Here is a 17,747-nt window from a genome sequence, read left to right on the forward strand (position 1 = left end):
TGTTCTAGTTCTGTAAAAAATGCCATTGGTAATTTGATAGGGATTGCACTGAATCTGTAGATTGCTTTGGGTAATATAGTCATTTTCACAATATTGATTCTTCTAATCCAAGAATATGGTATATCTCTCCATCTGTTTGTATCATCTTTAATTTCTTTCATCAGTGTCTTATTGTTTTCTGCATACAGGTCTTTTGTTTCCCTAGGTAGGTTTATTCCTAGGTATTTTATTCTTTTTGTGGCAGTGGTAAATGGGAGTGTTTCCTTAATTTCTCTTTCAGATTTTTCATCATTAGTGTATATGAATGCAAGAGATTTCTGTGCATTAGTTTTGTATCCTGCAACTTTTACCAAATTCATTGATTAGCCCTAGTAGTTTTCTGGTGGCATCCTTAGCATTCTCTATGTATAGTATCATGTCATCTGTAAACAGTGATAGTTTTATTTCTTCTTTTCCAATATGTATTCCTTCTATTTCTTTTTCTTCTCTGATTGCCGTGGCTAGGACTTCCAAAACTATGTTGAATAATAGCGGTGAGAGTGGACATCCTTGTCTTGCTCCTGATCTTAGAAGACATGCATTCAGTCTTTCACCATTGAGAATGATGTCTGCTGTGGGTTTGTCGTATATGGCCTTCATTATGTTGAGGTAGGTTCCCTCTATGCCCACTTTCTGGAGAGTGTTTATCATAAATGGGTGTTGAATTTTGTCAAAAGCTTTTTCTGCATCTATTGAGATGATCATATGGTTTTTATTCTTCAGTCTTTTAATATGGTGTATCACATTGATTGATTTGCATATATTGAAGAACCCTTGCATCCCTGGGATAAATCCCACTTGATCATGGTGTATGATCCTTTTAATGTGCTGTTGGATTCTGTTTGCTAGTATTTTGTTGAGGATTTTTGCATCTATATTCATCAGTGATATTGGTCTGTAATTTTCTTTTTTTGTAGTATCTTTGTCTGGTTTTGGTATCAGGGTGATGGTGGCCTCATAGAATGAGTTTGGGAGTGTTCCTTCCTCTGCAATTTTTTGGAAGAGTTTGAGAAGGATGGGTGTTAGCTCTTCTCTAAATGTTTGATGGAATTCACCTGTGAAGCCATCTGGTCCTGGACTTTTGTTTGTTGGAAGATTTTAAATCACAGTTTCAATTTCATTACTTGTGATTGGTCTGTTCATATTTTCTATTTCTTCCTACTTCAGTCTTGGAAGGTTATACCTTTCTAAGAATTTGTCCGTTTCTTCCAGGTTGTCCATTTTACTGGCATAGAGTTGCCTGTAGTAATCTCTTAGGATGCTTTGTATTTCTGCAGTGTCTGTTGTAACTTCTCCTTTTTCATTTCTAATTTTATTGATTTGAGTCCTCTCCCTCTTTTTCTTGATGGGTCTGGCTAATCAATTTTGTTTATCTTCTCAAAGAACCAGCTTTTAGTTTTATTGATCTTTGCTATTGTTTTCTTTGTTTCTATTTTATTTATTTCTGCTCTGATCTTTATGATTTCTTCCTTCTGCTAACTTTGAGTTTTGTTTGTTCTTCTTTCTCTAGTTCTTTTAGGTGTAAGATTAGATTGTTTATTTGAGATTTTTCTTGTTTCTTGAGGTAGGCTTGTTTTGCTATAAACTTCCCTCTTAGAACTGCTTTTGCTGCATCCCATAGGTTTTGGTTCATCGTGTTTTCATTTTCATTTGTCTCTAGGTATTTTTTGATTTCCTCTTTGATTTCTTCAGTGATCTCTTGGTTATTTAGTAAGGTATTGTTTAGCCTCTATGTGTTTGTGCTTTTTACGTTTTTTCCCTGTAATTGATTTCTAATCTCATCACGTTGTGGTCAGAAAAGATGCTTGATATGATTTCAATTTTCTTAAATTTACGAAGGCTTGATTTGTGACCCAAGATGTGATCTATCCTGGAGAATGTTCCGTGCGCACTTGAGAAGAAAGTGTAATCTGCTGTTTTTGGATGGAATGTCCTATAAATATCAATTAAATCTATCTGGTCTATTGTGTCACTTAAAGCTTGTGTTTCTTTGTTAATTTTCTGTTTGGATGATCTGTCCATTGGTGTAGGTGAGGTGTTAAAGTCCCCCACTGTTATTGTGTTACTGTCGATTTCCTCTTTTATAGCTGTTAGCAGTTGCCTTATGTATTGAGGTCCTCCTATATTGGGTGCATATATTTTTATAATTGTTATATCTTCTTCTTGGATTGATCCCTTGATCATTATATAGTGTCCTTCCTTGTCTCTTGTAACATTCTTTATTTTAAAGTCTATTTTATGTGATATGAGTATTGCTACTTCAGCTTCCTTTTGATTTCCTTTTGCATGGAATATCTTTTTCCATCCCCTCACTTTCAGTGTGTATATGTCCCTAGGTCTGAAATGGGTCTCTTGTAGACAGCATATATATGTGTCTTGTTTTTGTATCCATTCAGAGAGCCTGTGTCTCTTGGTTGGAGCATTTAATCCACTTACATTTAAGGTAATTATTGATATGTATGTTCCTATTACCATTTTCTTAATTGTTTTGGGTTTGTTTTTGTAGGTCTTTTCCTTCTCTTGTGTTTCCTGCCTTGAGAAGTTCCTTTAGCACTTGTTGGAAAGCTGGGCTGTGTAGCCTTCCTAGTGGAGGTAACTGGTGCCTGTGGATGAGGCTGGCTCTTGTCTTTCTGGTGGGCAGGACTATGTCCGGTGGTGTGTTTTGGGGTGTCTGTGAACTTACTATGATTTTAGGCAGCCTCTCTGCTAATGGGTGGGGTTGTGTTCCTGTCTTGCTGGTTGTTTGGTATAGGGTGTCCAGCACTGTAGCCTGCTGGTCGTTGAGTGGAGCTGGGTCTTAGCATTGAGATGGAGATCTCTGGGAGAGCTTTTGCCGTTTGATATTACATGGGGCTGGGAGGTCTCTGGTGGACCAATGTCCTGAACTCGGCTCTCCCACCTCAGAAGCTCAGGCTTGACACCTGGCTGGAGCACCAAGACCCTGTCAGCCACATGGCCAGGTACGTGGGGAGTTTCTTGCCTTTTGGGAAGTCTGAGGTCTTCTGCTAGCGTTCAGTAGGTGTTCTGTAGGAGTTGTTACACGTGTAGATGTATTTCTGATGTATTTGTTGGGAGTAAGGTGATCTCCACGTCTTACTCCTCTGCCATCTTGAAGGTCCCCTAGGGTGGTTAGTTTTTATGGGCTGCGTAATTTCATAGGCTAGTGAGTAGGAGGATTATTCCAACTATTTTGCGAAAGGAGTGAGATTTCCAGGAATTGGGCCACCACCCACTTTTTGACCTTGTGTAGTGGCCCTCGGAACTGTCATGGTGCCTATGGGTGTGTCATTTAGATGCTAATGTATTACGATGAGCATATAATGAGGCTCAAGGTCTACTGAAGGTTGAACCTTTTGCCATCTTGGGCCTAGTTGGTTCTAACCAGTTTTGTCATGCCCTATGGCTATGTCATTCTTTTAGAGGTTGTGCCCTGCCCCCTTCCCTCCTGTTTCACTTCCATACCCTCTTTGGAAAGATGACCATGTTTCCTGCAGCAGACCCCTGCTGCTTAGGGGTATCTTTATCTCTATGTGAGGTCTATCTCTGTAGACCTGAGATTGGGAATGACCCACAGGTCTCAGTGGGTCTCTGACCTGGAGCAAATGGCCTCTGGTCTCAACCAGAGATCTAGTGATGGAGAGGTGACCCATTCTTGCCACCATGATTTCTTTTTTCTAGCAGTCCTTGTGGTAACTAGGGTACCTGGGAGAGCAAATTCAGGTTTGTGGCTAATTTGGGGATGTTAGTACAGTTTGATAGGAGGCTGAACTAAGGTCATGGCAGTAGCACTAGAAGGAAGATGTGGATTTATTCAGTCAGTCATTTAGTCAATCAGACAGCAAGTATTTCTGTAACGCCTATTATGTTCTAGAGACTACTATAGGTGCCAAGGATAAAGGATGACCACAAAAGACCTGGCCCTCATGGAGCTTACATTCTATGGGCTATTGGGGGCAGCATGGTGGGTGGTGTTGTATCTGGAACATAAGAGAGAGGGAGCAGTTAAAGATGCTCCCAGATTTTTGGACTGTGGGGAACATGGGAGAGGAGATTTGGAGACTGAAGATGCTTTTAATCTAGAACATTTGGAGTTTGAGGTGTCTGTGAGCGATCAAGGCTGAGATGCTTAGTGAGATATGCAGGGCTTACTTGAAAAGATACATTGGGCAGGTGCTTGGAGATACTGTGGGAATGGATGAGACCACCTGGAAGAATGGGACTCACAGTAGGGCTCATCCGGGGCAGGTGTACATCAGGACCACCTGGGGAGCTTCTTCAGACTCTGTGCATCAGTGTCCTTGACCCAGACATTTAGAGATTTTGAAATACCCCATATGGGCATCCTCCCTAAACTACCACCATTGAGATGTCCTCTAAGGGGAATGTGATTACGTTGAAGCAACAAAAAGGGTTGAGAGTTACTGGTACAACCTGAGAGGAAGCCAGCGTCCAACTGAAAGCCTCTATAGCTTCGTGAAATTTGGAGGTACATGCCAGAAGCTCCAAAGCTGCTGGCTAGGGACTGAACAAATCAAGGCCTTAGTGTCAGTTTTTCACTAGCTGCTGAGATCTCACACGGCGCTTGGCTGCTCTGAGTTTTAATTTCCACATCATTAAAATCAGAGGGTAGGCCAAACCAGTGGTTCTCACCCTGTGGTTTAGGAACTAACAGCATCAGCGTGCCCTGGGAGCATGTTAGAAATGCAGATTCTTGGGCCCCATCCCTTACCTCCTTAATCAGAAATTCCAGGCAGAGCCAGCAATCTGTTATTCCAGCCTGTCAGGTGATTCGGATGCTCCCAAACGTCGGAGAACCGCTGGATTAGATGAATTTGGAACTCCCTTCTAGCTTAAAATCTTCTGCTCTATATTCTTGTCCAGATGCTTTTGTCAAGTTTCACAGTCTAAGTCTCTTTGTCCCTCTCCCATGTTAAATGATCTTAGCATTTAATCATTGTTAATAATGAATCATTATTATGTGCATGCGTGTGCACGTGTGTGTGGCAACAGGAGGCTGGTGAGTGGAGACTCAGCTTTCCTGCTTGCTTTTTTGGATGATGCGGTCAGAGTGAGCCTGCACCAGTGAAAGCAAAGAGTCACAAGGTGTGGTCGCGCACAGTAGGCACTCAAAAGCTGGTTTTGGCCTTAACCCTCTCTAACACACCTGGAGTTAGGGGAGAGCGGGGCCTAGAAGTCCATCGTCTAATTGTTACTCCAGTAGGTTGCCAGCTCTCTGATCCTACCACTGTGTCCAGCATCCTTCTCCATTTCTGGCATGTGTGCTTTGTTTGGCTTGCTGACTGTTAACAGGAACTGCTGTTAGAGGCTCTCAGCTAGATTTCCCTTGGCTGGAAGTCCGCAGCTGGGCCGGAAGGACTCCTCTGCAAGATCCCCTCACAACCCAGCTGAGCCCAGTTTATGAAACTGCATGATGCTCAAGGCGGGCCTGCCCCTAATGCTAGTGCATCCAGAGCAAGAGTTCAAATGGACACCTCCATACCACCTGTAAAAACTTACAACTCATTCACAAAATAAACAGTTAGATGCAAGATTTTCTCTCCTTCTGCCTTGACAAATATACTTTCATAATGACCTGGAAGACCAGGTTCAAATTTAGATTTTTCAGACTCCCTGAATTTCCACTTTGAAAGAGGCAGTGTGGACAGGCCTGGTCCCTGAGGCCCGGTCTGCTGTTCCTCTTGCTCTGTCCCTCCCCGGAGGGTGCGCCCGTGCACACACGTGGACACCGCAACCAACAACCCAGCTCCGTCCACTGCCCGTGCTGACAAACAGCGACCCATTGGGCACCCCATCACTGAGGGTGCACACACCGGCAGCACAGGTCCCCCTCAGAAGGACAGACCCAGGGAAGAGGCCACTGAGGACCAGGAAGCAGGCTCGGGACTATCCGGGCAGGGAACCCTGGGTCTTGTGTGCTCAGGGAGTGGTCCACAAGTGGAGGGGCCCCAGGCTCTTCTGGGCATGTCCTCCTGGCCTGGGACACACACTCCAGCCAAGGGGCATGGTGTGGCCAAAGGAGGATCCGAACTGGGTCTTCTAAATCAGGGCCCACGTTTGTCTGGGTCTAATTGTGCCAGGAACCGCTCTGAGTGATTCTCTTCCCTGTCACCTTTACTGTTCTGTGGATGCGTCCCCGTGTGCTATTCAGGGAAGTATGGATGTCAGAGTAGGAGGGACATCAGAAATCATAGAATCCAGCCCATTGGTTAGCAAACGAGTAAACGGAGGCACTGCGCAAGGGTGGATTACGTTCTGGAAAGATGCATTACTCCCTGGACTTGTACTCTGGAGTGGTGGATTGTGGAATTACATGCTGGAACGGTGGATTTCAGAGGGAAGCATGATTGTGATGTGAACCATAAACCGCCCACTAGAAGAAGCCGGGAGGGCTCTGGAAGACATTTCATGCTGCTCCTCAGTGTCTGAGATTTCCTGAATCCCTAGGTAACTAGAACAAATGCTGTTCTGTGTCTTAAACCCACATTTTTACTACTGCCTTGAAGGCATCACCTTGGAAGTGGCTCTAGTGGCAGATTCTGGTTACATATTCATAGTGCTGCTTTAGTAATATTAGTTGGAGAAAGCTTCAAAAAGATGGAAATAAGGTTTTTTTCCTATTCAGAATTTCCTGATTATTTTTAGTTAGTCTGGGCATTTTCCATTGCATCAGTGAATATAACTCTGTTCATTCCATGAAAATCAAATAACTAAAAAGCGAGCAATGTATGTCTGTCACGATGACATTTTTGTTTGCATCTTGGAGTGTTTTTATGAATTGGATTACAAAGCTAATTGAATCGGAGATGAATTTTACACAGGAAGTTGAAGTATTTTATGAAATAAAATTACCATAAGAAATTGACTTAATCATTCAGAAGTTTCTAATGCAAAAACACGGTTTTGAAAGCCCTCCAAAGAAGAAAGCCCAAGAATACAGCTCCCTCATGGCAAAGAAACACACTTTTTATTTATTTACCTCTTAAGAAGTATGGCTTTTAGCTTATAAGAACACAGCTTCAGGATAGATTGTATAAATGCATTATACTAGTTTTAAACGCTACAGTTCTTCAAAACTAGTTTTTTATTGCATAATATATAATCCAACATTCTAACCATAGTTGCTTAAATATGAGTTATTTTTGTATTTAACTGCTTAAATCTTGTTTGGTCCACATGTAAGTGGCCTACCACTTTGATTTTTTTTTTAATATTGAGGAAGCACTAATACGTTTTTATGTCATAATAGATAAAATCCCAGAAGACCTCAGTGTTATAACCATTATCAACATTTTTTTGCTTCCTTAAGAGTGTTTAGAGAGAGTAACTTGGGCTCGACTTGCCCTGTCAAATGACTGGACTTTCTCCTGATGACTCAGAGGTTGTAGAGATGTGAGGAAAGTCTCTTTAGTTTCACTCCTAATCTTTCATTCCCTAGCTGGAAGAGATTGAGAGAAATAGTTTGCTTGGTTCATTTGGTTGGGACTACACTCCGATATCTCTTTATCTCCAAAGCTGATACCAGGCCAAGCCTCAAGACTTCCCAGCTGGTTTCTCTGGCCTTTCCAGGTCTGCCACCGCCTGTCTGGAATCTATCTCCAGCTCAGAGGGGCCCTACTGGGTGGTTTGCTCCTGCCTTCAGCTTGCCCGCTCTATGGATACTCCAATAATCATACAATGTCTGTATAAATATTGTGCTTGCCCTGCAAATACAGCTTCAGACGGCCCCCAGCTGGAGACCTGCCTTTCCTTCAAGGACACCCCAGACAAACACAGAAAGAGAAAAATGCTGTGCTCGCGATGCAAATATGCCATAAGACAAGGCCTCTGATGCCTCCTTCCAACCAGATGGCCCTTCACACGCCCCTCCTACTCATACGATTTAGAGTCACCAATCCTATGGCCTTCAACTGCTTTGCTGAAAAAAGTTCCATTTAGTTTACTAACAACACACATTCTTCCGAGGAGGGCGCAGGCTGAGGGCACTGTGGGAGGGAAACTATATCCCTTAGAATCTGGAAAGGCCAGAGAAACCTTGGGGGAAGTCTTGAGAAATGGCAAATGAGTTCCGTTGCGAGCACAGCTCCGAACAGTTGGCGGCGCTGCCCCAGGCACTGGGTCGAGGAGGATTCTGAGGCCTCCATGAATAGGAGAGAATGGACTCCATGTGATCAATTTGATGCCGAGGGTGACTTCCAGGTTTCTGGACGTCATGGTGGATGATGATACCATTTACCAGAACAGGGATTACTGGAGGGGCTCAGGTTAAAGAGAAAGATGATGAATTCACTCTTGGCCTGTTGAATTTGAGAGGCCCGTGTGACATCTGGGTCCACTTGGCAGTTGGGTACATAGACCTGCCCTCTGGAAGAGAGGGCTGGGCTGGGGAAATGGACGGGGTGGGAGGCGGGGGGAGCCCACCAGCGTATATGTGGTAATGACTGGCAGGGATGAGAGCACCCAGGAAGAGAGTGTAGTGGAGCTGAGAAGAGGACATTCGGCAGAATCACCAAGAACACAAACTTTAAGGGGTGGAGAGAAGAAGATCATCTCTTCTTTGTTACTACTCACTGTCTCTATCTCCTGCCCCGTTGATAAGATCTTACATCAGTAGACTCTAGACCTCAGTTTCTTCATCTGTAAAGTGGGAATAATGTCTCCTTCCTCTATCCCATACTTTTATGAGGATCAGTTGATTTCTGGTGACACGTGGTGGGTTGAACAAACATATTTACTACTGGTCCCTAAAAAATCCCACTAAAATGCTTGTCAGCTGGGGCAAAGAGCATTAACCAGCAGGACAAAAGGACCAGCAGATGGCAGTGATGAAATTTTGGAAACTGAAATGCCCATGGGCAAGTGACAATGTATTTAGAAACCAAAGGATGATGGTTGCTAAGCCAGCAGTGAGGGGAAGATCAGAAGCTGGCTAATACTTGAATAGTGCTTTAAAATACACAAAAGTTTTCTTCTCTCTCTCTCTCATTCTCTCTCTCTTTTTTCTCAGATCTCTTTTTCTTTTTAAAGGAATAAATGTTCAAGTAGAAAAGATACTGATACATTGTATGAATAAACCAGTTTATCCCTTCCTTTACCAATGGACAATTAGGTTATTTCCAGTAAAAATATTAAATAAGAAATGTGCAGATAAATCAGAGTACACAGACTCACATGGGGATAGGACATGTAACACCAAATGGTTGTTACCTCTGGAAGAGAGGAATGGAGAATGGCGTTTCAGCTATATTTTATCCCGTCCCCCAACATACATACATACATTTATTTATTTATTTCCAGCTTTTTTGAGATATAATTGACATACAACATTGTGTAAGTTTAAGGTGTACAATGTGGTGATTTGATATATATAGAGAGAAATGATTACCACAGTAAGGTTAGTTGACACATCCATCACTCACATAGTTAGCATTTTTGTGTGTGTGTGGTGAGAACATTTAAAATTTACTGTCTTAGCAACTTTCAAGTACTATTAACTATAGTCGTCTTGCTGTACCTTAGATCTCCAGAACTTACTTATTCAATTTATAACTGAAACTTTGTATGCTTTGACCACCTTCACCCACTCTCCCTGCCCACCCCCTACCTTTTCACCTTCTCCCACCCCTGGCAACCACCAATCTACTCTCTGTTTTTATTATGTTTTGCTTTTTTTGTATTTCACATATAAGTGATATAATATGGTATTTGCTTTTCTCTGTCTGACTTATTTCACTTAGTTTAATGCCCTTAAGTTTCACCCATGTCATCACAAATGGCAGGATTTCCTTTTTTATGGTTGAATAATATTCCATTGTATGTATGTGTGTATATATCTATATCTATATCTACCACATATTCTTTATTCATCCATCAATGGACACTTAGTTGTTTCCATGTCTTGGCTATTGTTAATAATGCTGCAATGAACATGTGAGTACAGATATCTCTTTGAGATCCTGTTTTCATTTCCTTCAGATAAAGATAACTGTCCAGAAGTGGGATAGCTGGATCACATAGTAGTTCTATTTCTAATTATTTGAGTAACCTCCAGACTGTTCTCCATAGTGGCTGTACCAATTAACATTCCCACCAACAGTGCACAAAGGTTCCCTTTTCTCCACATCCTTGTTATTTCTTGTCTTTTTGATAATAGCCATTCTCGCAGGTGTGAGGTAATATTTCCTTGTGGTTTTGATTTGCATTCCCCTGATTTGTGATGTTGAGCACCTTTTCATGTATCTGTTAGCTATTTATTTGTACATCTTCTTTGGAAAGATGTCTATTCATGTTCTTTGTCCATTTTTTAATCATATTATTTGTTTGGTTTTTTTTATACATCTGTTTTTTTTTTAAGTTATACAATTTTTATTTATTTATTTATTTATTTATTTATTTATTTATTTATGGCTGTGTTGGGTCTTCGTTTCTGTGCGAGGGCTTTCTCTAGCTGCGGCAAGTGGGGGCCACTCTTCATCACGGTGCCCGGGCCTCTCACTATCGCGGCCTCTCTTGTTGCGGAGCACAGGCTCCAGACACGCAGGCTCAGTAATTGTGGCTCACGGGCCTAGTTGCTCCGCGGCATGTGGGATCTTCCCAGACCAGGGCTCGAACCCATGTCCCCTGCATTGGCAGGCAGATTCTCAACCACTGTGCCACCAGGGAAGCCCCATATTATTTTTTTTTGCTATTGAGTTGTATGAGTTCCTTATATACTTTGGATATTAACCTCTTATCAAATATATGGTTTGCAAAAGTTTTGTCCTATTTTATTTCTTTTTAGAAAAGATTTGAAAATTCAAATAATAATAATAATTATAGCATTATATGTTAGTTATTTTGAGAAAGGGAAAAGAAAATCTTCCAGTCAGTATTCAAGGACACCGGAATGAGTATACTATAAAGGCAGCATGCTCAGAGCACTGACTTCCTTACCAGCTCTAGTTTAGAATCTTCATGAAGACTTGAGGACAGGGCCATGGTCACGACCCCATCTCTCCTCCCCTACACATCGTGAGATCTGGCTGGGCCATCCTCTAGGCCTTCATGTCCTGTGAGGCCCCATGTTGATGCCCCCTTGGACACAGTTACATCCAAAGGGACATAATTGTGAGATGTAACTTAGAATCAGAACTGTCCGAGAATTGAGGGCATAGGGAGCAAAATATTGGGGGAAATACTGTTCTAGATTATGGCCAGCCACCAAAGTAGGGCGGAGCAAGAGAGTGCCTGTTCTGTGTCCTTTATAATATCAGGTCCCCCCATTAGTGCTTCAGTCACTGTTGATTGACAAATCTGTGTGGCATTGTTTTCGGCAGCAATAGCCTCTTTTCCTGGACACCTTCATTTTACTGTGATAGTTGACTTGTGATACGGGCATATTATTTTATGCAGGTACATTACCTTTGGTTAAGAGCTAGTAAATCTGCTTCATTAATTACAAACTATTTTTAACCTTACTGTTAAATTGAGAGACAGACAACAAACATGAGACAATGCAGCCTCCCCTAAACTGACTGGTAAAAACTAGTACAGATGCTTCATGAAGCGTTATTTTGTAGATTTCCTTTAGTTCTGAATGAGCCTGGTCATACTGGCGCCCATGCAACATTTGGTCTTTGAATATAAAAATACTTTTCCAGGTAATTTTTTCAAATTATGAAAAACAATATAATAACATTCTGTGAAGCTTACTAAATAGAAGAAAACAGGAAAAAAAATCATTCTTAATCTCAACTACCTTAATGTAACAATTAGCCTTTTACTCTTGCCTTCCAGTTATTTTACAAATCAGTATTTCGTATGACTCTAATAACAGTATTGATGGCAATTGGGTATACCTTTTATTTAACACTACATCCTAATTGTTGCTACAGAGTGATACAAGCCTCATTCTTAAAATAAACTTAATTTTGAAATTAATTTAGATTTATAGAGAGTTGCAATAATAGAATTCCTGTCTATCTTTTACCCAGTTTCTCCTCATGTTAACATATTATATAACCGTGGTACATTTGTCGAATCTAAAAAATTAACTGGTGCTAGTACTAACTAGTAATAGTACAATATTATCAAATAAACTACTGACTATTTGGATTTCACTCATTTTCCCACTATGTCCTTTCCCTGTTCCAGATCCTAAGAAACCGTAACGTGTTTAGTCAAATCTCATTTCTGATGTTTGTATAACAGTCCATCTTGGTAATGTACTATTATTGACTTGACTTTTGTCCTGTTTCTAAATATTTAGATTGTTTATGGTCTTTCCGTATCACAAGTGATCCTCTGAAGAACATCTTCATGTGAGCAGGCTTCTCTTCTTTTAAGATTCTTTCCTTACAACACACTGTAATCCACCTCTGAGAGTCCAAGGGAAGGAACACACTTGTGGCTCTGGGTATTACTGCATTTTGCCAAATTGTCTTCCAAAATGCCTGCGCTCATTTACTCTGCCATAAGTAATTTTTTGAGACTAGCACATTTATGTACTCTTGTCAGCATTAGTTACTATCACTTAAACATTTTTGGCTAATTTAATAGGTGAAAATGACATCTCAATTTTAAGAAGTTGTATTTATTTGATAACTAGCAAATTTGAATATTTTGCCATGAGTATTTATCAGCTATATTTTCTCTTATGGGAGTTGTCTCTTCATAGTTTATTTATTAGGGCCTGAATATGTTTCTTCTCAGTATGTATGAGTTTTATAATAAAGGTATCCCTTGGCCTGCATTTTGCTGCAATTATTTACCTTTTGATCTGTTGCTTTTAGTTTTTCTTTTGTAATCTTTGAAGAGCATAATCAAGTTTTATGACGTGGATCCATCACTTTTGATTTATTTTCTTTAGCACTTTTAAGCTTAGAAAGGTTTATCTTCAAAAAAAAGGTATCTGATTTTAAAATTCAATTCTTTTCCATCTTTAACCATTTGATTTCCCATCTTTAACCATTCGATTCATCTGAGATAGTTTTGGTGTTTGGCCCAAATGTCTGACCTGGCCACCTCTCACTCACTAGCTGCCGATGACCACACCCCCTACATCAGCAGCAGTCAAACCTGCCTTTGTGATCCTAGATGAGTGAATGACACACACCCCTCCCCTGCGCTGCCCAAGGCAGAATCCTTGGAGCTTTCATGTTTCTCACTCACCACCCCACCCACATCTACTCAACCATGGCGCTCTGTTATGTGGTGCTTCCCCCGACTCTTTGAGGAAGAGTGTATACTGCTCCCTCTGCTTGGGACACTTCTCCATCCCCACTTTGTCGCATTCTTATTAGTCTGCCAGGTGGAGTCAGGTGTGTCCTTGCTATGTGCCACCAAAGTGCTCCATCCTTCCCTCTATGTTCCTCACACCCAATTGTAATGTCCTGCTAACTTGTTGGTGGTCCCCTGTGTCTCTTCATTATTAAGGTAGCCTCACCGACTAAGCCAGTGCCTGATAACATATAGGAGCTCGATAAATATATGTTAGGTGTGTGAAAGATTGAATAAATGAAAGAATATGCTGATAAAATAGAAGTCATACCTAGCTGTGTTCCAGCAGGGCTTGATTTGAATACTTTCTTAGAGAATATGAACATAAAAGGGATAGTATATTAGAATTCAGGCTTTTCACGGTACCAGCATGTCATGGATACTGTGGATTGGCTTGTTCAACAACATCCATTTTACCCTTCTTCTAGGTGCCATTACTGTAATGCAAAGGCTGGAGAAATAAAAACATTTCCCAGACTGCCTTGCAGTCAGTATTCTGGATGTAAATTAGGTCCCACAAATTAGATGCACTCTTAGGACTTACAGAGGCAGGAATGGGAGGAAGGCCACTTTCCGGCTGCTGTTCCTCCTGCCAAGCAAGGCCATCAAAACATGGCAACTCATCATTCCAAGGTGCACCACCACTTTCGTGTGTGTCTGGAGGCAATTGTAATGGTAGGAATGGCAGGATCGAGTGTGAAGGCTGGGGTTTCTTGGTTTTGAATCACTGCAATAGCGAATTAGCTAGTTATCCTCTATCTACCTATTATCTCTCTCTCTTTCTCACCTATTTATTTACATATTTATAAAATAGAGCTAATGGAGACTCCTGAATTCCAGTCACCTAGTCTTGCCACCAATTTTGTAACCACCTTTCTGCTTAAAATACCTAGAGAGTTTTCTGTTTTCTGTACTGAACAGGTCCACAAGGGATACAAGGACTGGTTTCCCACTCACTGACCCTAGTAGCCCAACTTGATAAGTTGTAATTTTTCCCAAAATGAAGAGAGTAGTGCTATTCCTAGGACCTAGGATGAGATTGTGCTTACTGGTTATTCTGTGGTCTGTGAGGGTTCTGTAAATCATTTCCACTATCTTTTCCTCCATTCCCAGCTTCCTTTGAGATTTTGATAGCATAGACCTCAACTCAGCAATAAAACTGCCCAGTAATAAATAATTATACAGCCGGACCCAAATGTAAAACTACACAGGAAAAAGTATAGGTAAATGACTCAGATCTTTTAACATATTAAGAGCTCTTTTAAATTAGTGGAAAAAAAACCCAAAACTAACCCAATTGAAAAATGTACAAAACACTTGAAGGGAGGAAGAAAAATAGCCAAAGAAGATATTAAAATATTCCTTTTTCTTTCTTATCAAAGTAGCAACGATTTTAAAGTAATACTCAGATCTGGTGAAGATGTGTTCCTTATACTGGGCATTCTCATACACCTCCATAAGCTTCTAAATTGGTTAATTTTCTAGATGTAAGTTTGGTTACATTTATAAAAATCTTTAAAACATTCATTCTCTGGATCAACAGTTTTCAGCCGGAGTCAGTTTTGCCTGCCATGGGGCATTTGACAATGTCTGGAGATGTTTTTGGTTTCCACAACTACAGTTGGTGGGTGCTACTAGCATCTAGTGGGCAGAGACCAGGGCTGCGTCTCAACATCATCCTTCAACGCACAGGACAGCCCGCACGAAAAAGTATACAGCCTGAAATGTCAGTAGAGTGGAGGTTGAGAAATTCTGTCTTAGACACAAAAATTCTGCCTTGAGAATTTACCCAAATGAAAAAATTGAATGTACTTCAAGATTCATTTATTAAATCCTTTTTGGAGAGCAACAAGTCAGTAGCTATTAAAAATTAAGATGCATATACTCATAATTTTTAATAGATATCCATCCTAGAAATGCTTGGACTTTTGTGCATGAAAAGGCACACACACAGATGTTCTTCTCAGCCTTATTTTTAACAGTGAAATTTCGGAAACAACCTAAATGTCAATTATTGGAGTAATGTCCATGCATGCTCTGCGTAGCAGAGTATTTGGCCATCCCACTGCCCACTACTCTTTTCCTATGATCCTGTCCTCCTTTGGGAAACTCCGGTACAGTGGATAGGCTTGGTGGAAGAACTATTTTCAAGACTCCATTCATCCTGTCCGTTTCCAGTTTGGAAACCAGAAAAAACTGATCTTTCCTCTCTGATCCCTTGGTCACATGACATGTTTGTCACATGACATGTTTGTCACATGACATGTTTGTCACATGACATAAGTTTGGCCAATCAGATGGAACTTTAAATCTTGAACCAAGGCAGAGTCAGAGAATAGTTGAAGATCAAATCCCTGAGTGGCAGCACTGGTGGCAGTGGTAGGTGTCTATGGCAGTTATTGCCAATTGATGACACTGAACCTCTGTCACTTGGTCCACCAGAAAGGCCTTCGATTTTGTTATTGAAAATATTGGTGGTGGAAGGCCCCAGCAGTAGCCCAGTAAACAGACACATTAGATCTCTGTGAATTGCAAACAAAGTATCCCAACTGATATGCTGGAGAATTATACACAGTCACTAAAAAGAAAGATCATCAGGACATAGTAGTAAGTGGAAAATCAAACTGAAGAACACTCGTTCACTAAAGGAACGTTTATTGAGCTCTTCCATTTATTAGTCTCTGTGCTCTGAACAGGACATACCTAGTTGCTGCCCTCATGGAGCATTATTTAAAATAGCAAAATATCAGAAATAAATTGTGTCTAACAATAGTGGAATGAGATACACTATAAATTATGGCACATGCATTATATGGAAGAGCTAACAGCCATTAAAAATAAAAATAATTATTTTGATTAGTAAATACATACTATCAGTTTATATATATTAATATTTATATATAGACACTATATATACTAAGTCAAATAAGAATATATATGAATATATATCGAATATATATAATATGAATATATATAATATGAATATATATGAATATTATATATAATGAACACAATAAACAATTAAAATTATATATACATTATATAAATAAAAATATACATATGTGTGTATGTGTGTGTGTGTGTGTGTCTATATATATATATATATATATATATATATCAAAAAATTGATATACATTATATAAATAAAAATATACATATGTGTGTATGTGTGTGTGTGTGTGTGTCTATATATATATATATATATATATATATATATATCAAAAAATTCCATGTAACCAAAAGGAGGTATACTATATAAAAATGTTGGCAGGACTCATTTCTGAATGATGGAATTTTTTGTTTTTGTTTTCTAAATTTTGAAATCTGCATATGTTGTTTTTATACACATAAAATTTATTGTTTATAACCATAAAATTATTTGAGGTAAGAATACAGTAAAACATTTGAAATTTCCTAACCCCATTTTATACTAAACCACATTTTGAAATATTCAGCAATAAGGCTATATGAGCTATATAAACAGAATCTATATAACATATCTATAAAACATATATGTTACTGAGTAAACCAAAAAAAATTCACTATCTTGCTTTAATACATTCCAAGCGCCTTGGTCTATGCTGCCCTGAATCTCCCTTTGCTGGTCCTTGAGGTATTAGGAGTTACAGAAGGGACTGTGGGCGATAGCTGGGCTGATTTCCCTCCCATTGCCGGTTTGGGAGGGGTCAGTAGAGGTCTGGTGAAGTCAGCTGCCACAGGTGTGGCCTCCTGGAGAGATGTCTGCATTTCTGGCCTGTGAAATCATCTTTAAGTATGCTCTCCATCTGTAAGCACACACTCTTATATCTCGTGTTAAGTGTACTCAAGGTGGGATGCGTGGAGCTTTAACACCATCTCTTTTGTTTTGGGGCAGGCAAGGTGGGGCCGCCTCTTGATATCATGCTGGAGGCACTGAACTGTACAGCTTTCAGCATCCAGTGGAAGATGCCAAGGCATCCTGGGAGCCCCATCACGGGGTATACTGTGAGTACCTGGGCATGGGGATTTCTGTAGTGGGTGTGTTGGGGTAACTCTTCCTCCTTCCCATCTTTGCTCCTCCTGTATACAGTCTCCTGATACCAGCCTTCCCGTGTGGGGCTTCATTCTCCCTCCGTGAAACCAGAGGAGATGTTTCCCTATAAGGTCATTTGTAAGTGCCCTGAAAGTCAGTTGGCTCTACTGAGTCCTTGCCCTGTTCAGGGATGGGAAAATATAAACTCAGTAGAAGACCTGCTTCCTGATCTCCAATTGCCCACAGTTAAATTTGGAGAGTAAAGCAGAAACATGGGAAGTAATAGGGAGTCACTGTCCTATTTTGTCAATAGGACAAAATAATGTAAAATCTGAATGAAAGTGATGGGGTGGACAGGCAAAGTGGAGAAGGGGACAGAGAATGCATTCCTACCTCCGAGAATTTACAAACTGACCCTTTT

At 40.5% G+C, this 17,747-nt stretch overlaps 1 protein-coding gene across 1 annotated transcript in view; it reads left to right on the top strand.

Moving 5' to 3' along the window:
* Positions 1–17,747, top strand: part of EGFLAM (EGF like, fibronectin type III and laminin G domains) — a 164,741-nt gene that overhangs the window by 28,742 nt on the left and 118,252 nt on the right. The window contains exon 2 of the mRNA XM_036849240.1: positions 17,189–17,298. Within this exon, the coding sequence (XP_036705135.1) occupies positions 17,189–17,298 (110 nt within the window). The remainder of the gene's footprint in view (positions 1–17,188; positions 17,299–17,747) is intronic.

The sequence above is a fragment of the Balaenoptera musculus genome, chromosome 3 (assembly GCF_009873245.2).
Source record: "Balaenoptera musculus isolate JJ_BM4_2016_0621 chromosome 3, mBalMus1.pri.v3, whole genome shotgun sequence".
Classification (NCBI taxonomy): domain Eukaryota; kingdom Metazoa; phylum Chordata; class Mammalia; order Artiodactyla; family Balaenopteridae; genus Balaenoptera; species Balaenoptera musculus.